This window comes from Manis pentadactyla, chromosome 11 (assembly GCF_030020395.1).
Source record: "Manis pentadactyla isolate mManPen7 chromosome 11, mManPen7.hap1, whole genome shotgun sequence".
Lineage (NCBI taxonomy): Eukaryota > Metazoa > Chordata > Mammalia > Pholidota > Manidae > Manis > Manis pentadactyla.
In genome coordinates this window covers 2,334,245-2,355,743 of record NC_080029.1, presented here as the reverse complement: position 1 = coordinate 2,355,743, position 21,499 = coordinate 2,334,245, and the positions used below count along the sequence as shown (strand labels likewise).

Below are 21,499 nucleotides of genomic sequence, written 5' to 3'. Positions count from 1 at the left end.
AATGGAGTCTTTAAAGTGATTTGGAAAAACCTTGAAAGATGGTCATAAGTACCAATCCTTTTGTGAGGTTTTCCAGCCATCAGAAAAGTACTTTTGCCTGAGTTGAGAGTTGTCGTTTTTGTACATTGTGGTTCTTCTCTCTGAATGAGCTGCTCATGAGCATTTTGTGTGCCAGAACTTTAGTTTCCTGATAAATCATTTGGGTTCGTGTTGTGGTTTGCTCTGTTTTTCTCATTTGTTCTTAGCTGGATGCTAGTGACTCCAGCTCTAGCAGCAACCTTTCACTCGCTAAGGTGAGGCCAAGCAGTGATCTCAACAACAGTACCGGCCAGTCTCCTCACCACAAAGTGCAAAGGAGTATTTCTTCAAGCCAGAAGCAGAGGCGGTATAGTGACCATGGTGAGTCTGGGACCATTCCAGTGTGTTCTCTCAAGAGCGTCCCCTTACACATGAGCCTCCTAACACAGAGAAACATCCTTTGCTTTGAGCCCACTGGGGTGGGAGATTGGCTTGCTTTCTCTTCTCCATGTTTCCTCCATAGCAGTTCTATAGGTGCTGGCATGAATATCTTAAAGCTCTGTTCTCCTTGCTACTTTTTGGATGTGCTTTTGTTGGTAAGGCCTAGCTGGTTGGAAATCTTCCCATTCGACCCTCTGGACCACTGCATCAGTCTCTAGTTCTCTGTTCACTCCCTTGCCCATCTCTGCATCAGATTCTTTCCAGCACAGCACTAACAGAACTTCCTGCAGTTATGAAAATGTTCTATAGCTGTGCTGTCCAATAAAGTAGTCTCTAGCCATGTGGTGGCTATTGAGCACTGGAACCAAGGAAATGATTTTCAACTTTAAATTAAATTTGTATAGCCACATGTGGCCAGTGGCTACCATACTGGATAGTGTAGCCCTGGAGAATGTATAGTACCCCAGTTTTATCTTAATTGGTTTGAATTTTTTACCTATGTCATTCTAGCCACACTGTAGTTGTCGGTGCGTCTAAACACCCTCACTCTTAAAATTTTCACTGTAGAAAGTGAATCTTTTACGAGATTAGGACCCTAAAGGGTATGTTACCAAGCTTGACAGTTGTTTTACCTTCCAGGTAACCCCAGGTGTTAGAACCCAGACTGTAGCACATGTGTATTTACTCAACTGTTAACTGTGACTATTAATGTTGCAGGCATTTTAATTCCAGTATTCTAGGACCCAGAACCAAATCTATGTTGTTCTGGTCCTAATTTTAAAAATAAGCCCTCACATGCAGTATCCACTTATCTCTGTTGAGTTCATTTCCCTTCTCTGAATGTTGTCCACCTCCATTCTTTAACCTTAAAATTTGGCACTTAGAAGTAACTGCACAGAGCATTCCAGGTGCGGCAGCTTCGGTTTTGTACCAGAAGTGATGACACTTTGCTTAGTTTCCATTTCTCTTCTTTCTGATGCCACCTCTTTCAGTGGTGCAGGCTGCAGCGCACACTGCACTGACGCCGTCAGCACCCCGTCTACATGTCTGCTCTCCTAGCGCGTGACTGAGGGCTCGGAACCCGTCTGGCACTAGGATTTGTGCACATGGCATCTGTAAACCAAATGTTGATCTGGGTCTCTGTTTCTTTTTTGTGTTCATGTTAGATGCAAACAAGGAGGGGTTCTCAATGCCTATGGACTGCAAAAACAGTTAGCAAAGCCTACATATTGCTTGCTCTAAACCATCCAGTTTAAAGGGAATTATTCCTAAATCCTGGAAGAAACCTGGTAATGGAGTTTTCTCATATCTCTAGTGGCTATTTTAGTAAGTTAATTCTTCCTTAAGCACATAGATTACATCTGGATTGGTAATGCCTTTTTTCCCCCAGCTCAGAAAATTTTTGAGCTATAAAGAACTTTAGACATGGTATCTACATTCACCAAACCCACATTTTATCAATAAGGAAATACAGCAAGAGGGCTCATCAAGCCTTCCAAAGTTGCACAGAAGTGGGAACACATGGGACATACCCCAGGACTCCTGGGCCCTGGTTTTCTGGCTCTGTCCACTAACCCACCAATTACCTCTTCTTATAGCGTTAAAGGAAGCTCATGAAAGTATTTCCAGAAATCCACATATGTAGAAAATTACCCAATTCCATGTTCTTTTTCATTGTTTATGGGGATGAAGATAGTGGTCAGCAGAGGAAAGATTTGATTTTGCCTCTGGCTCAGTTCTTTTAAATGCTAAAAATAGGGTAGGTTCCAAATACAGTGTCTGGTAAAGCACATCTACTTGATACCAAACGAAAGCAGACGAGCCTGGAGGCAAATTAGCTTTTAACCTGTCCTCCCACCTCTTCTCACCTCTCCCCTTGTTCCGTGCCTCTAGACACCAATGATTTCTATACACCTGCTTTTGCAAAATCACACTTAGTTCTTATCTGTGGTTCTTACTTTGGGTCCCGTGTGTGAACCCCCATGTAATGTGTGTGTACAGAGTTTTCTAGGAAGGGTGATCTTCATCAGATTTTCAAGGATTCTTTGTCTTAAAAAAAAAGGTGAATGCTCACTGGTTTATTAATAAATGGCATTGGGAAAGCTTGGTAGCTATCAGAAAAAAAAATTACATCCATTTCTCACATCTTATAAAAGGTGGATTCCAATTGGAATGAAGATATAAATATAAAAAATAAAAACACAGAAATATTAAAAGGAAACATGAGATGATTTGCCTTATAACTTGGACTAGTGAAGGTCTTTCTGACTGGTCCCAAACACTAAAAGCCATGCAAGAAACAACTTAACAAATTTGATGGCATAATAATCACATTTTCTGTGTGATAACATCCTCAATGTACACAGCAATAAAAAGGAAGAGACTGTTGACGCATACAACTTGGATGGGTCTCAAGGGAATAATGAGTGGAAAAAGAATCTCAAAGATTACATAAAGTTGATTCCATTCATGTAACATCCTTAAAATGACAGAATTACAGAGATGAAGAACAGATTCATGGTTGCCAAGATTTAAGGAAGGAGTTTGGGGTAGAAGAGAGGTAGCAGTGGCTATGAAAGGGTAGTCCACAGGGTCCTTGAGATGGAATTGTTCTGTACCTTGACACCTAGTGGTCACATGAATCGGCACACATGGTTAAAGTGCGTAGAACTAACTACGCAGTCAGAAGTGGTGCAAGTAAAACCAGGGCAGCCCGAACGAATGAGCTCTGTGGATTAGATCAATGTCTGTTTCTATCCAGAAGCTCAAATCTTAAAATGAAATGATTTTGTGTTTCCAAAATAGAAGTAATAGAAATTTCAAAGCAAATCAGTAGTGACCCTAAAGTTCAGAACATGATATTGAGAAGAAAGATAGCATTAAGAGTAATATCACCCTATACTTGCTTAGTTCTTGGTTTTATATGTTGAGGTTACCAAACTGAGAGCTTAATTGTCCTCCCAAAGATAAAACCAAACCCTTCTTGACTTTTAATTCAGTTCCTAATAGATTTACAATTTGGATTTTTGACCAAGAAGCAGCTTTTCTTCACTGAGCCAACCCTCTCCCTCCCCCTTTTTAATAGACCCTAAAATATAAAGTCTCTTCTACCATAGAGTAAATAATGAGCATTTGATACCATTTCTTAAGGTTACCACTAGACATGATATATAAAGAATATACTCGTTACCTTGTCCATTTCCAAAGTTCTTTGAACTCTGAATTTCCTGTGCTACCAGCGTAGCCTCCAGATGGTTTATTGCAGAACATTAGTCAATTGTCCACCCTAGATGTCTCTAAGAACACTCAAGGGGATGGGGGGCGCGGGTGGGGGGTTGAGTATGACCAGAACCTCTACTCACTTGCTTCGTGTCATTTGCATGAAAAAATGCTTTCCTCTCCTTATCCCACCTTTCCCTATCTACTCAAATTACTATTTATCTAAGAGATAAGTGCTTTAAAAAAGATCCAAGATAAAACTTAAAAAGAAATAGCCCTTAAATCCATACTTTTCTGTTGCAGAAGATGAAGGTATCTCTTGTACAAAAAAGGATGAGATTCACTCAGATGTACCATTTGAAACAGTTCATTCTGCATGATGTGTGTGTATCGACTTAGTTTGATTAATTACCTGTACACTAACACCCACAAAGATGTTTCCATTAGCCAATGCTCTCTGAAGGTGTTTCTGAAGGAAGACTGTACAGACTTACATTTTTTAAAGAATTGTTAAGAAAAGTAGAAAGTTGGGGACTAATAAGTAGAATTTCAAAATAAAATTTATTGCATCAAGAAAACATGAATGTGAAACAGGACATTACTGTCTTGTATTTTCTTAGATATATAGCAATCTTAGTTCATCTTATAAAATATGTTTACTTTCACGGAATAAAATGGGAAACTATTCTGACTTAAAAAGTGAACTCTGTTTTAGCTGGACCAGCTATTCCTTCAGTTGTGGCATATCCAAAAAGGAGTCAGACCAGCACTACAGATAGTGACCTTAAAGAAGATGGAATTCCCTCCCGAAAACCAGGTGGCACTGCTGGTGGAGGAAAGGGAATTGCTCCAGCCAGTCCCATGCTTGGGAATGCAAGCAATCCCAATAAGGCGGATATTCCTGAGCGCAAGAAAAGCTCCACTGTCCCGAGTGTAAGTATTATTGAACTTGAGAGCATTCCTAGGATAGTAGGATTGAAATGATTTAGACATTTTGCTCCTGTGATCTTGTCTGCCTGGAACGCCCTCCTCCCTAGGCTACCATGCCTAGTCTAAACTTGTAGAAATAACCTGCTGCACTGAAGGTATTTTTTGCAGTGCACCATCCCACTAGATAAGTGATGAGATCCTTTATGTCAAGGGCTATTTCTAGTTACTCCACAAACATTTGCTGAGCCTTGGGTTGTGTCAGACGCTAATAGAAAGACCTCATAGTCCTCAGGAACTAAATAAATCCAAATAATGACAGGTACAGACAGACGACTACAGACAGAAGCGTACCTGAGTCTGTACAGGGCACTGGGATGTCTGATGCTGCCAGGGGCCAGGTGTGTGGCATTTGAGCTGCATCTTCAAAGGGCACTAGCTATAAAGCGCAATGACTAAGTCCTTACCATGTGTATACCAGGGATCCTGCCACGTGCTTTTCCGTGTATTAGCTAAACTGTAAGGTGAAGAAAATGAAATCAAGTAATTCCCTAAAATCACACTGCTGACCTGAATCCATCTCTTAATGTGTACCCTTAACAAAATCTCCCCCTAAGTAGGTAGTATTTGTTAAATTAAATTGAATCTGTTCACTTTCAGAAACTTCCCTATGAATTGAAATTGTTCAGTCTGACCTTAGTAATTATTCTTAGCACTCCTAAAGTAATTTTAGAATTTGCAGGGAATGAACAATTTCAAGTATTTTCTGTTACCACATTTTTCCCTACAAAGTTTAACAATGACAACCCCTCCATGTACCCAAAAAGAACCCTAGAGTGTGGAACCCATGTGGAAGCTCTGCTGCTCCCTTTGGGAGTCTTCCCTTGAAGGGATAGTAGCTCATAAAGGAGCCCAAAGGCATTTGTTGGCTCCATACTATGACCCTGTGCTTTGTAAAAAGGTTTATTATTTTGGCTTCCTAATGCCATAAAATTGGATTGCCATTCCTGCAGTTTAAATTCAGCCTTCAGCTTTTGTTGACAGTTAGCAAAGGAATATAAGGACCTTGTTCTCTGCCTTCATAACTTTGCATCCTTATCACTCTGCTCATCTGCATACCGCCCTGTTGAAAATATATTCTGAACATTATCAATCACCTATATTTTATTATTTATAAAGGGAAAAAATAGTATTGTTACGTTTTTTTTCTCCCATTAGACTTAGAATTTCCCTGTATACACATGGCTTTAATTAAAGTTGACTGCTTCTGTCTTTATTGAAAAATTGTTCTTATCTGATGAAATTGATGAAATTCCTCTGTAACTTGTGTTTCTTGCTTCTTTTTTTTTAAATTCATTTTATTATCATTAATCTACAATTACATGAAGAACATTATGGTTACTAGACTCCCCCCTTCACCAAGTCCCACCCCTCAAACCCCATTGCAGTCACTGTCCATCAGCATAGTAAGATGCTGTAGAATCACTACTCGTCTTCTCTGTGTTGCGCAGCCCTCCCCGTGCCCCCCACGCACTATACATTCTAATCGTAATGCCCCCTTTCTTCTTCCCCGCCCTTATCCCTCCCTTCCCACCCACCCTCCCCAGTCCCTTTCCCTTTGGTAACTGTTAGTCCATTCTTGGGTTCTGTGATTCTGCTGCTGTTTTGTTCCTTCAGTTTGTCTTTGTTCTTATACCCCACATATAAGTGAAATCATTTGGTACTTGTCTTTCTCCACCTGGCTTATTTCACTGAGCATAATACCCTCTAGCTCCATGTTTCTTGCTTCTTTACTTTGAAAGTATTAACTTTTTAAAAATCGATGTGAAATTCATTTTGAAGCACACTATTCAGTGGCATCTAGTACACTGACAGTGTTATACAACCACTACCTCTCTCTAGTTGAGTACTTTTCAGCATCCCAGAACACTCTATCCATTCATCACTCTCCAGTCACCTGTTTTCTCTCCCAGTGGATTGCCAGTTCTGGGTATTTCATAGAAGTGGACTTATAACATTATGCAGCCTTTTGTAACTGGCTTTTTTCACTCAGCATATTTTCAAGGTTCACCCAAGCCATAGCATGTATTTATTCATCTGTTGATGTACATTTAGATCGTTTACCTTTTGGTTATTATGAATAATGTTGCTATAAACATTCGTGTGCAAGTTTGTAGACTTAAGCTTTCATTTCTCTTGGATATATACCTAGGAATGAAATTGCTGGGCCATATGGTAATTCAGTATAACTTTTTGAAGCACCACTGTTTTCCACAGTGGATGCACCATTTTACATTCCTACTATTTATGAATGACAGTCTCATTTCTCCACATTTTTGCCAATACTTGTTCTTTTCTGTTTTCTTATTATAGTTGTCCTAGCTGGTGTGAAGTAGTACCACATTGTGGTTTGGATTTGCGTTTTCTTAATGACCAGTGGTGCTGAGCATCTTTTCTTGTACTTGTTAGCCCTTTGTATTACATTCCTTGAAGAAGTGTCTGTTAAGTCCTTTGACCATTTTTAAATTGGTTGTCATTTTATGATTGAATTGTATATATTCTGGATATTAAACCTTCACTAAGTATATGATTTGTAAATATTTTCCCCTATTCTGTAGGTTCTCTTTTCACATCCTTAATGATGTCCTTTGATGCACAGAACTTGCTAGTTTTGATAGAGTCCAATTTATCTATTTTTTCCTTTTGTTACTTGTGCTTTCCGTGTGTTGTAGCTATGACTTTCTTGTCCAATCCAAGGTCAAGTAGATTTCATCCTTTTTTTCTTAAAAGTTTTATAGTTTTAACTTTTTTTTTTTTTGAGGAACATTATGTTTACTAGACTCCCACCACCAAGTCTGCCCTACATAACCCATTACAGTCACTGTCCATCAATGTAGTAAGATGCTATAGAATCACTACTTGTCTTCTCTATGTTGTACAGCCCTCCCCGTGCCGCACCCCCTACATTATGTCTGCTAATCGTAATGCCGCCCCCCCCTTTTTTTTCCCCACCCTTATCCTCCCTTCCTACCCATCCTCCCCAGTCCCTTTCCCTTTGGTAACTGTTAGTCCATTCTTGGGTTCTGTGAGTCTGCTGCTGTTTTGTTCCTTCAGCTTTTTTCTTTGTTCTTATACTTCACAGATGAGTGAAATCATTTGATACCTGTCTTTCTCCACCTGGCTTATTTCACTGAGCATAATATCCTCTAGCTCCATCCATGTTGTTGCAAATGGTAGGATTTGTTTTCTTCTTATGGCTGAATAATATCCCATTGTGTATACGTACCACATCTTCTTTATCCATTCATCTACTGATGGACACTCAGGTTGCTTCCATTTCTTGGCTATTGTAAATAGTGCTGCGATAAACATAGGGGTGCATATATCTTTTTCAAACTGGGCTTCTGCATTCTTAGGGTAAATTCCTACAAGTGGAATTCCTGGGTCAAAGGGTATTTCTATTTTGAGTTTTTTGAGGAACCTCCATACTGCTTTCCACAATGGTTGAACTAACTTACATTCCCACCAGCAGTGTAGGAGGGTTCCCCTTTCTCCACAACCTCACCAACATTTGTTGTTGTTTGTCTTTTGGATGGTGATGATCCTTACTGGTGTGAGGTGATATCTCATTGTGATTTTAATTTGCATTTCTCTGATGACTAGCAATGTGGAGCATCTTTTCATGTGTCTGTTGGCCATCTGAATTTTGTCTTTGGAGAAGTGTCTGTTCAGCTCCTCTGACCATTTTTTAATTGGATTATTTGCTTTTTGTTTGTTGAGGTGTGTGAGCTCTTTATATATTTTGGATGTCAACCCTCTATTGGATCTGTCATTTATGAATATATTCTCCCATAGGATGCCTTTTTGTTCTATTGATGGTGTCCTTTGCTGTACAGAAGCTTTTCAGCTTGATATAGTCCCACTTGTTCATTTTTGCTTTTGTTTCCCTTGCCCAGGAAGATATGTTCATGAAGAAGTCGCTCATGTTTATGTCCAAAAGATTTTTGCCTATGTTTTTTTCCAAGAGTTTTATGGTTTCATGACTTACATTCAGGTCTCTGATCCATTTTGAATTTACTTTTCTGTATGGGGTTAGACAATGATCCAGTTTCATTCACTTACATGTAGCTGTCCAGTTTTGCCAACACCCACTGTTGAAGAGACTGTCGTTTCCCCATTGTATGTCCATGGCTCCTTTATTGTATATTAATTGACCATATATGTTTGGGTTAATATCTGGACTCTCTGTTCTGTTCCACTGATCTGTGGGTCTGTTCTTGTGCCAGTTCCAAATTGTCTTGATTACTGTGGCTTTGTAATAGAGCTTGAAGTTGGGGAGTGAGATCCCCCCAACTTTATTTTTCCTTCTCAGGATTGCTTTGGCTATTCGGGGTCTTTGTGGTACCATATGAATTTTAACACTATTTGTTCCAGTTCGTTGAAGAATGCTGTTGGTATTTTGATAGGGATTGCATTGAATCTGTATATTGCTTTAGGCAGGATGGCAATTTTGACAATATTAATTCTTCGTAGCCAAGAGCATGGAATGAGTTTCCATTTGTTAGTGTCCTCTTTAATTTCTCTTAAGAGTGTCTGATAGTTTTCAGGGTATAGGTTTTTCACTTCCTTGGTTAGGTTTGTTCCTAGGTATTTTATTCTTTTTGATGCAATTGTGAATGGAATTGTTTTCCTGATTTCTCTTTCTGCTAGTTTATTGTTAGTGTAAAGGAGTAAAACAGATTTCTGTGTATTAATTTTGTATCCTGCAGCTTTGCTGAATTCAGATATTTGTTCTAATAGTTTTGGAGTGGAGTCTTTAGGGTTTTTTATGTACAATATCATGTCATCTGCAAATAGTGACAGTTTGACTTCTTTACCAATCTGGATACCTTTTATTTCTTTGTGTTGTCAGATTGCCGTGGCTAGGACCTCCAGTACTATGTTGAATAACAGTGGGGAGAGTAGGCATCCCTGTCTTATTCCCAATCTTAGAGGAAAACCTTTCAGCTTCTCCCTGTTAAGTATGATGTTGGCTGTAGGTTTGTCATATATGGCCTTTATAATGTTGAGGTACTAGCCCTCTATACCCATTTTGTTGAGAGTTTTTATCATGAATGGATGTTAAATTTTGTCGAATGCTTTTTCAGCATCTATGGAGATGATCATATGGTTTTTGTCCTTCTTTTTGTTTATGTGGTGGATGATGATGATGGATTTTCAAATGTTGTACCATCCTTGCATCCCTGGGATGAATCCTGCTTGTTTATGGTGTATGATCCTCTTGATGTATTTTTGAATTCGGTTTGGTAATATTTTGTTGAGTATTTTTGCATCTATGTTCATCAGGGATATTGGTCTGTAATTTTCTTTTTTGGTGGGATCTTTGCCTGGTTTTGTTATTAGAGTGATGCTGGCTTCATAGAATGAGTTTGGAAGTATTCCCTTCTCTTCTATTTTTGGAAAACTTTAAGGAGAATGGGTATTATGTCTTCTCTATATGTCTGATAAAACTCAGTGGTGAATCCATCTGGCCCGGGGGGTTTGTTTTGATTACCAATTCAGTTTTGTTGCTGGTAATTGGTCTGTTTAGATTTTCTGTTTCTTCCTTGGTCAGTCTTGGAAGGTTGTATTTTTCTAGGAAGTTGCCCATTTCTTCTAGATTTTCCAGGTTGTTAGCATATAGATTCTCATAGTATTCTCCAATAATTCTTTGTGTTTCTGTTGGGTCTGTCGTGATTTTTCCTTTCTCATTTCTGATTCTGTTTATGTGTGTAATTCTCTTTTTCTCTCAATAAGTCTGGCTAGAGGCTTATCTATTTTGTTTGTTTCCTCAAAGAACCAGCTCTTGGTTTCATTGATTTTTTTTCTATTGTTTCATTGTTCTCAATTTTTTTCATTTCTTCTCTGATCTTTATTATATCCCTCCTTCTGCTGACTTTGGGCCTCATTTATTCTTCTTTTTCCAGTTTCAATAATTGTGACTTTAGACTATTCATTTGGGATTGTTCTTCCTTCTTTAAATATGCCTGGATTGCTGTATACTTTCCTCTTAGAACTGCCTTTGCTGCGTCACACAGAAGTTGAGGCTTTGTGCTGTTGTTGTCATTTGTCTCCATATATTGCTTGAACTCTATTTTAATTGGGTCATTGATGTATTGATTACTTAGGAGCATGTTATTAAGCCTCCATGTGTTTGTGCGCCTTTTTGTTTTCTTTGTACAATTTATTTGTAGTTTTATACCTTTGTGGTCTGAGAACTTGGTTGGTAGAATTTCAGTCCTTTTGAATTTACTGAGGGTCTTTTTGTGGCCTAGTATGTGGTCTATTCTGTAAAATGTTCCATGTGCACTTGAGAAGAATGTATATCCTGCTGCTTTTGGGTGTAGAGTTCTGTAGATGTCTGTTAGGTCCATCTGTTCTAGTGTGTTGTTCAGTGCCTCTGTGTCCTTACTTATTTTCTGTCTGGTGGATCTGTCCTTTGGAGTGAGCGGTGTGTTGAAGTCTCCTAGAACGAATGCATTGCATTCTATTTCCTCCTTTAGTTCTGTTAGTATTTGTTTCACATATGCTGGTGCTCCTGTGTTGGGTGCATATATATTTATAATGGTTATATCCTCTTGTTGGACTGACCCCTTTATCATTATGTAGTGTCCTTCTTTATCTCCTTACTTTCTTTGTTTTGAAGTCTGTTTTGTCTGATACAAGTGCTGCAACACCTGCTTTTTTCTCCCTGTTGTTTGCATAAAATGTCTTTTTCCATCCCTTCACTTTTAGTCTGTGTATGTCTTTGGGTTTGAGGTGAGTCTCTTGTAAGCAGCATATAGGTGGGTCTTGTTTTTTTTATCTATTCTGTTACTCTGTGTCTTTTGATTGGTGCATTCAGTCCATTTACATTTAGGGTCATTATTGAAAGATATGTACTTATTGCCATTGCAGGCTTTAGTTTCGTGGTTACCAAAGGTTCAAGGGTAGCTTCTTTACTAATTGACTGTGTAACTTAACTCGCTTATTAAGCTTTTATAAACACAGTGTGATGATTCTTTGTTTCTCTCCCTTCTTATTCCTCCTCCTCCATTCTTTATATGTTGGGTGTTTTATTCTGTGCTCTTTTGTGTTTCCTTTGACTGCTTTTGTTATTAGTTGATTTTATTTTTTGCCTTTAGTTAATATTTGGTTGGTCTGCTTTCTTTGCTGTGATTTTATTTTCTCTGGTGACATCTATTTAGCCCTAGGAGTGCTTCCATCTAGAGCAGTCCCTCTAAAATACCCTGTAGAGGTAGTTTGTGTGAGGCAAATTCCCTCAACTGTTGCTTGTCTGGGAATTGTTTAATCCCTCCTTCATATTTAAATGATAATTGTGCTGGGTACAGTATTCTTGGTTCAAGGCCCTCTGTTTCATTGCATTAAATATATTATGCCATTCTCTTCTGGCCTGTAAGGTTTCTGTTGAAAAGTCTGATGATAGCCTGAAGGATTTTCCTTTGTATGTGATCTTTTTTCTCTCTCTGTCTGCCTTTAATACTCTGTCCTTGTCTTTGATCTTTGCCATTTTAATTATTATGTGTCTTGGTGTTGTCCTCATTGGGTCCCTTCTGTTGGGAGATCTGTGGGCTTCCATGTTCTGAGAGATTATTTCCTCCCCCAGTTTGGGGAAGGTTTCAGCAATTATTTCTTCAAAGACACTTTCTATCCCTTTTTCTCTCTCTTCTTCTTCTGGTACCCCTATAATGTGAATATTGTTCCATTTGGATTGTTCACACAGTTCTCTTAATATTCTTTCATTCCTGGAGATCCTTTTATCTTTCTCTGCCTCAGCGTCTCTGTATTCCTGTTCTCTGATTTCTATTCCATTAATAGTCTCTTGCACCTCATCCAGTCTGATCTTAAATCCTTCCAGAGATTGTTTCATTTCTGTAATCTCCCTCCTGACTTCATCCCTGAGCTCTTGCATATTTCTCTGCAGGTCCATCAGTATGATTATGGCCTTTATTTTGCATTCTTTTTCACGAAGATTGGTTATATCTATCTCCCCAAGCCTTTTCTCTGGGGTTGTCTGGGTGATTCTTGACTGGACCAGATTGTTCTGCCTTTTTATGGCAATAGAGGTCATCGTAGGTGTGTGCCAGCTTGGAGAACAAAGTCCTTATCTGCTTGCTGGTCACCTTGCCCTTCTCCACTGCCTGTGTCAGTTACCCTCAGACAGGGGGCAGTCTCTGGGTTAACCCTGAGCTGCCATGGGCGGGGCAGCCCTTGGGATAGCCAAGAGCCCTGCAGGGAGTGGCAGGTGCACCAGGTGTGTTCTCCTGCAAGAATGGCGCCCCTTTGCGCCTTGCCCCGGATTCCTCTGTGCTGGGCAGCTGTGCGCTGGTGGCAGCCTCTGGGTCTGGCCCAGGTAACTGCTGGGAGGAGACTCTGGGCAGCTGCTGTGGGTGGGGCCACTCTCCAGCTGCTCTGCCTCTGGCGGGGCAGTGTCAGCCAGGGTAACGAATGGAAGGCTGCTTACCACCGTGAGGGGCTTCAGAGCTGCATTGTCACCCATGGGGTTAGGGCACCTGAAGTTCCTCAGGATTCCCAGCCTGCTGGGCTGAGTATGCCGGGATGATTCCATCCAGCTGTGAAACCCCTGTCCCTTTAAGACTTTCAAAAAGCACTCACTTTTCTTTTGTCCCAAGGGTGCTGGCTGTGGGGCCCTGCTCGCAGATTTTACTTTTCTGTTTCTCTAATATCCAGCACACCATGCAATGTGTCTGTGCTCCCAGTGCAGATTACTAGGGCTGGTTGTTTAGTAGTCCTGGGCTTCCACTCCCTCCCCGCTCCGACTCCTTTCCTCCCGCTGGAGAGCTGGGGTGTGGGGAGTGCTCGGGTCCCGCCAGGTCGTGGCTTTGTATCTTACCCCCTTCGTGAGATGCTGAGTTCTTACAGATGTAGATGTAGCCTGGTTGTTGTGCTGTACCTTCTGGTCTCTCTGTTAGGTGTAGTTGTATTTGTTGTATTTTCAAAAATATGTATGGTTTTGGGAGATTTTCACTGCCCTTCTCACACTGCCATCTTGGTTCCTCCTCCCCAGTTCTAACTCATTTTTTACGTTGATTTGTACGTTTACCTTATATTTGTAATCTTTGCTTTTTTACTTCTTTATTTTGAAAGTATTAGCTTTTAAAAGTAATAGATCTATCTTCTTACTAAAGTAATCCATGAGTTATTTATTCTTTGTGGACCCCTATAGCCTAGCCAGCTTTTCAAAGTCACCTACCATAGCCATTTTTCATTGTTTCTGTCAGTAGAAAAGGTAGAGGTTGCTGCCTCCACCCTCTTTTTCAATCTTTTGGCCAGTACTGTTGATATATTAATGTAGGTTTATTTGAAAACTGAGTATTCATGTGTTTTAGATGAGTTTTTTTGTTGTATTATACTTAATAGTTTAAGACAAAATGCCCTCTTTTTAATAGAGTAATACAGCATCTGGTGGAATGACACGACGAAATACCTATGTTTGCAGTGAAAGAACTACAGCTGATAGACATTCAGTAATTCAGAATGGCAAAGAAAACAGGTAAGAAATTATACCTGTTTGCAAGAAAACTTATTTTTCCCAGGAGAAATGGAAGCATGTCATTTACTTCTCAGGTTTTATAATCAAAATCCAAATAATAATGGTAAGTATTCTGAAATGGTAAGTTAAATTTTAATGTGAATTTTTAGCAAGATAACTAGAATTCCAAATTCCTCTCATTTTTCAGACTTTATCCTCCTGGTTGGCTGGCTATGTTTGGTGATTGAAAAGGTTGAGTTAAACTAGGGAGCTTTCCTAAAGGAGATGGATAGTAACCTATGGTTTAATTGTAGAATAGTAAATAGGGAAGTGGAGGGTTTTTTTTTTAATAACTGAAACAAAGGCTTATGGGGGAAATAAGGGTCTGAGGCAGGGAGCCTTTAGAGCACTGGTAGGTAGGGTAGGTGAGCAGTTTGCCAAAGGGCCCAGGTGGACAAGTAGTAACATAGGCTCCATCTTAAAAGAGACACACCTGAGAATGCCAGAAATGGAGAACACAGTCCTTTGAATGATTTTAGTTTGATGGAAAAGCAAGCATACATAGGATAAACGTGATTTAAAATACTGAAAGAGTGGTATTGAGTAGGTCTGGAGACCATGGGGTAAGGTTAGTGTGGGGGACAGAAAAAAGAAGTTGGATTGGTAAGTAGCTAAATGTATTTTATATAGAATGAATTTCCCAGGCTAAAATATATTTTCCTTCCGTCTTTTTGGAGTGTGTTGTATAAACTAAATTCAAAGTAATAGATAAAATGAAAGTGAGCAAGTAGGGTTCTGGAGCAGAAGTCCATAAAATAAATTCACATCATGTTTCATTGTGCCCTAACCTCTTAACTTGAGCATTATTTGATCATGTCAGTCCCTTGTCTAGCATCAAAATTGTTTTTCTTTTTTTCTCATACTTCCAGAAATTGCATTTTAAGGTTTCTGTTTCCTTTAGATCTCATTTGTCAAATGAAACGTTTGATCACTAACTTATGTGACAGCCTAAGCAAAGATTTTCCTTTGTTCCTTCATCTTTAAAACCTGTTATTCCCTCTTCCTCAGAGTACTTAAGTTTGAATTGATATGAAGGTAAAGGCTTGTTAGGTAAGGTTATATTGATTATTCAGTGAACTTTTAGAAATATTTACATTACAGCATTCTCTTTCTGATTCTGATGTGTGTGCTTGTTTTAACATTGTCTTCATGATTAAAATTAATAACGAGTATAGCAACTGGGCTAGATAGCTACAAATAATGATTGGTGTACTCTTTCTTCATAGTAATCTATGGTAAATTTTCCTTTTTTACAGTTGCATTCTCAAATCTCTAAATTTTCTTCTAATTTGAAGTGGTTTAATAGAGGATATCAATAGAAAACTACAGAAGTTTCTAATATGGTTTTAGTCTATAGAACTAGAAAAATGTAGTCTTATAGCCCTTTTTGTAAATTCTTAGAAATGGTTGGACTGTTCTGTCAGAATCCTTTTGAACTTTAGAGTGTACATTTCTCTGAGGTATAGAGTCAGACTTTTTTAAAGTCTGTTAAGATGAAGATTAACTATTTGTTCCCTGCTTGGGGGTGGGGTGGGGGGGTGGAGGGGGTTGTGCGTGCGCGCGCACATGCGCGCGCACACATGCACACAGTCACTTAGTTCACTCTTTGGACATAATTTTAAGAAGTCTCTAATTTCTTCAAAGTCATTACCTGTCTGTGTTTTACCTGTAGACACCTTCCTCATTGGGGCTGACTCCTCCTGATCCCAACCTGGGTCTCATTGCTTCTGTTAGTATTGATCATTTAAATGCTTTGCTTTTGAATGTTATCTTTATTTTTAGCCAAACGCAGCCTCAGTGCCAAACCACACAAAATGGGGCTGAGCCTATAATCTAATAACATCCAAGTTTTCTTTTTCTTTCTATCTTAAAAATGAATTGAAAGAATGGAAAATTATTGGAGGTTGGAGTGCTAAACTAGCAGTCGTATTTCCTAACTTTCAGTTAAGGTACGGAATGTGATAATTCTCTCCCCCTTAAAACAGATGCTTATGCTGTGATGAGGTGCACTGAGCCTGCTCTGTGCACAGGCAGCTGCTTAGGCAGATTGTTGCTTTTTCCTCTTCCCTACATGCATCTTACTCCTTGCCTAAAATACTAGTGAACTACAGGGTACCTGGATCTCTGTGAACTTCTAAAACAAAGACATTAATTTCTATTTTTATCCTTGAGTATGTTGGAATTTTTTCTTACATATATGGAGTGGTTATACAGAATCCCACCATGAGAATGATCATGGCTAATAAGAACTATATGAAAGTTTAAACCAGAGGCTACACTTGTCTTAAACAAGCTTTCAGCTAACTTCAAAATCCTGCTCTGGATATGGGATGATGTTTTAGAGCCTCCTGAAATATATTTCTCTTGCCACAGGCAATATAATTTTAATAGATTTTTTTCATTTAAAATTAACTTTATTGATTCTTAATAAAGCAGCCTTCCTCTTCTAGCAGCTTTGCTATGTGAAAAATAAAGCTAATCATTGGTATCTAGTGAAAAGCTGTGGGCTTTGGCAAATTGCTGCTCTGAGACAATCATGTGAGTAGTTTTCTAAATCTGTGAGTAGTTTTCTAAGTAAGTCTCTCATTTTGAAACCAGACTTGCTAAAGTCCACCCTGCCTTCTGCTGTAATCCTCCTGATGTAATTATTCTGTTTCTTCTGATGTCTGTCTAAGAAAATGGCCAGGTTCCCACATTGACTAACAGTCGTTATAAATAAGGTGTATAATTACATCTTCAATTGTTTAACTCTGTCAACATTGTTTAGGTTTACAATGAGTCTTAACCCACTTAGCACAGACACTGACACATAGTAAGTAGCTCAATAAATGCTAGCTTTCATTATTGAGGATAAATTGTTCAGACGCAAATGTAAAGAATTTTCTTAGTTTTAAAATTGTGTTAGTTTTAAATTAAATTTTTTTTAAGACTAAAATTTTTAGTCTTAAAAATTTTGCTAACCAACCTACATAACATAGACACTCTGAACTGCTTTTTCATATGCTTTTAGATATATGTATAAGAGGCTGGTGGAAAGGTGTTCATTTGAGGAACCCCAAAGAAGTTGTGTGATGTCATTATAATAAAGCACAAAAGAACCTTTCCAAATAAATTTTATATATTATCACAAGTAAAATTGTAAAAAAAAGCTCTACTCTTTTATCCATTTATCCACTCGTCCTGCATCAAGGCACAGGGATTGAACAGAGAAGATTTGATCACAGCTAACACATATATCTTTTGGATTATATTTTAAATTGTTTTTGCCTAGTCACTGAGTATGCTTTGAATCAGCAACCAAAACATTTCATATCAGGATGTTCTGATATGGGGTAGATGTCATATCAAACAAATTGGAAAGGACCTGTCCTTTAAGAACCATAAGTGGATTAGGGTTTTAAAAGATAATCAGATATAAATACAAAGCAGTTAGGAAGATTAATAGGAACTTCATGCAACATGAATTTTAAGAAACACATTGCTATTTCTGTAAGTTAAGGTTTAAAATGTGGTTCTCCCTTGGACCTAGAACCACTAAAAATGTAATGCAGCCACTGTTTTGCCCATGTATATTGTTGTGGGCTAGCCTGTGAAATAGCAGCCAATCATTTTAACACTTTTCTGGGAGTAAAATTTTGTGCAGCTTTCAACAACCAACATGATGAACACACACTCCATTGTGATACTGGAGTTGTTGTAAATATAGTTTTTGTGAGTTTGATTGTACAAATTTGAAACTTAGCAGACATTTACTGAGTTCAGTGTTTTCTAAACTGCAGTACTAGGCCTACTGTAGAAGTAAAAAAACCGTGTTTTGTTGCTTGCTTTGTGGAACTCATTCTGCGACATGGATTACATTTCTTAAAAAAATGTTCATTTAATTGCCTTTAAGACTAGTATGTCAAAAATTTTAATAACCAGCAATGAAAATATCAATTTACATTTCCTTTTTGAAAGGTCTCTAAATTTAAGGAGGGTCAGTTTTTTTGGTCCAAAGATCCAAGGTGTTTTGGTCCAGACAGTCTTGCTATGTTTATGTGCCTTATAAATCTTGGGTACACTGTCCAGCCAGTGAGCAGTGAGCTTCATGGGGCATAAATCAAGCATCTTCTTGCTTAGCATGCTGACTGAAAGTCTTACTTCTCCAGAGTCTTTGGGACCACTTATATTCTCTAGGGAAGAAGCCAAATACTCTCTGCCCCCTCTGCTTCCCCTGTCTCCCTTAATGCATCCACTGATCCTAGCTTCTAATGTGGACAAGAGAATATCAGCAGCTGGGCAAGGAAAATGTGTGTTGACCCTTGACCTGCCTTGAATAGATAATAGAGCACAGAAGACAGTTGTATTTATCTGTATCTTAAAAAAAAAATTATTCACATATGTGTGTGTATGTATGTATTGGGAAAAACCAAACATTTCTTCAAATAGTTGAAGCAGGTAGGAACTCTCTGTGTGCAGGTGACAGGAACCAGTCCAAATAAGCTTAAATTTAAAAGGGCATCTCATCTATTAGTTCCTGTAACTCAGAATGTCAGGGAGAGAGTCGGGGTCCATCTCATAGTTCTGCTTCCTCTGTAGTAGTTCCCTGTTTGGACTCAGCAGCATCAGACTGGACATCTTCCCACACTCGCTCTGCTCAAACAGAAGCCCTGGGGTTGTCTCCTGGGTCTGTGTTGGTCTGGCTCTGGCCATATGCCCATCTCTGAATCTGTCATGGCAGGGTAGCTAGGAAAGTCTGGGGTGGAGTCAGCAACATCTGGAGCCCAGAACACTGCTTCCGCCTTGGCAGAATCCAAGTGTTGCCACAGAAGAAAGAGTGGATGCCAAGTGGCAAGAACACAAAGCTGAATCTCTTTTTATCTTTATGGGGCCTTTGTTTCCAGTTCTCTTATGACTATATTAGAGCCACTCTCCCAAGTCATAGAGCAGAATTCTCAAACAAAAATACAGGGAAAAGCAGATCTTCTTGAATGATTTATTATATAAAGACCCATCTCCCTCATATTGGAACTATCAGAATTCCAGTGACTCATTTCATTAACTTACCTTTCTAGTTCAGAGAGCATTTATGGGACACCTGTCTGAGGCTTTCTGCCTTGGGAGCATGTTGGTGAGACGGCAGGCTGTGCTTTCAGGATGCTCAAGCAGGGAAGAATCACTACCATACAGTGTGGTATTCAGTAGCAGGTGCACATGCTAGAGACACAAGAGGAAATGGCAAACTCCTGATGGGAGAGGGCATCAGGGAAGCTTCATGGAGGGGATGACCTTGTGTGTTGAATTTTGTTGAACATGGAAAAACACCAGATCTACAGGCACAAAGAATAGCTCCTGCAAAAGTTCTTTGATCTGATAGCATGACCTAGGGCCTGCACATCGTCAGGAGGGCCAGGAAGTCAAATTCCAGGAGGTAGCAATAGAAGGCAAAGCCTGGAGTGATGGCAGCCCCAGGCTAGGTGCCTGAGGATGCAACCTGGATGCTCTGGGAGGAGTTTGGACTTCATATCCTGAAGATTCAGTGTGCTTTTGAAAGGTTATAAGCAGATGAATGACAAGGTCAGGTTTATATTTTAGGAAGTTCCTATCTGTACAGTGGACAGGTTGGAGGTGTGTGGGTGAAATCCACAAGACCAGGGAAGACAGGTGCTGAGGAGCAGGCCTGGGAAAGAGATGAAGCTCTGCACTGAGACCCTGGTGGGGGGCAGTGGAGAGGGTGGGCTGGCTGCAGCACTGTGGGAAGTTGGTAGCAACAGGATGTCATGGTTGCTCTGGATAAGGAGCTCTGGTAAGGGAAACCCTGTGTTTCCAGGTTTCAGGCTTTGAAAGGATTTCTACTGAAAGTGATCAGAATTCTATGTCCCTGATTATCCCTAAAGGAAAGAAACTAACCCCTTTGGGGTTCCAAGGACACAGTGAGTGAGCTGGAATTCAAGAGTAGGATGGTCATGGTGAGACTCGTATGGACAGTTTTATGCCGTGGCTGCCCGTGGCAGGTGTAGCTGCAGACTTCCGGCCCTCCTGCCCCCTCTTCCTCTGTCTGCATACAGGGTACTTGCTTGTCCTCATTTTCCTGCCCTGACAAAAGTAGCCCTCATGAGCCCTTAGGAATTTTGACTGTTTATAAAGAAATGAATGTTCTTTGAGTAAGAAGATTCTCATCTATACTTAAACAACATAGGGTCCTTTATAAATAACAACTAGTTACTGTACCTGTAATTTTACTCACCCATTTAAAATACAGCAATGTGCTTTGGGAAAAGGTTGAGAACACAGTGTATTCATAGATTTACTTCATCACTTCAGTTTGCAGATACCATTTTAGGAAAGCCTCCATTTTATATACAGCTCAAAGACATTGTCCCTCTTATAAAATATTCAAACTTGTAAAATGCTGTTTTCTTTAAAGAAAACAAGCTTTCGAAATTACTGTTTCAATACAGCTACAGGTTAGCAGTTGCTCCAGAATCCCCAAAACAAGTTTTAAGAGATTTTTGTTCTTTGACAAAAATGAGATGGTTTAGGGAGGAAGACGTGTTTTAAACAACAGGTTGCTCTTTTTTGTCATTGGTCCATCATACTGTTGTTTCTGCCTTTACCTGAACCCAAACCCCCTCCCAGCCTGACAGAAATGTTCGCTTACACAGCTAGCCCTGCCTCAGTTTGTACCACATCTTCCACCTGTCGGCTGAGACATCAGAAGTCGATGTCCATGTCAGCCTCTGGGCACCCCAAGATGATGTTACTACCTCCAATAGACAGTGAAGGAGATAACTTCAAGGCTATGTAAGAAAAATGCACATTCCTCGTGAAACTAATGTGTACCCACTGCTTCTCAATTTTGTGCTGTGGATTTTGTAGTCCAAGATTTTGTTGCGCTTGTCCACAAAGTGCCCTTCCTGTGTGTAGTTTTAGTTAAGCGCATCCTGTCTCGTGGTGTCCTTGGTTGTCTGTGTGTGTCTCATGCCTTTGCATACCACAGAGGGCATAGGAAGTCCCTCTTCCAGGTTGTATTCGGCATGGGGAACTTTACAACACTTAAGCTGTTTGTGTGCTTCCACACTTTTTAGTTGCCTATTCTTCAGTTTCACCTGCATAGCCTTCATGTCTTTTATATCAGCAAGGCTCTCTGCATGTGAGTGATCTGAGAGGAAAACAAAGGCAGAGAGCTGGAGCTCGCCATCCTTCGTCCTAGAACTTCCCTGCACTGATCTTGTCCTTGAAAATATTTATGTACTATTCCCTTGAACTCCATGAAGCTTTGCTTCATCATACATGGTTCCTTTGATACCCTTTCCTGTTAAA

At 39.5% G+C, this 21,499-nt stretch overlaps 1 protein-coding gene across 14 annotated transcripts in view; it reads left to right on the top strand.

Moving 5' to 3' along the window:
* Positions 1-21,499, top strand: part of MARK3 (microtubule affinity regulating kinase 3) — an 87,888-nt gene that overhangs the window by 57,943 nt on the left and 8,446 nt on the right. For 7 of the 14 annotated variants that reach the window (XM_036882511.2, XM_036882507.2, XM_036882508.2 and 4 more), the window contains 4 exons: positions 246-399; positions 4,394-4,611; positions 14,055-14,158; positions 20,816-20,980. In XM_036882511.2, coding sequence (XP_036738406.2) covers positions 246-399; positions 4,394-4,611; positions 14,055-14,158; positions 20,816-20,980 — 641 coding nt within the window. The remainder of the gene's footprint in view (positions 1-245; positions 400-4,393; positions 4,612-14,054; positions 14,159-20,815; positions 20,981-21,499) is intronic. The other 7 variants (XM_057488092.1, XM_036882515.2, XM_036882516.2 and 4 more) reach the window with 3 other exon arrangements.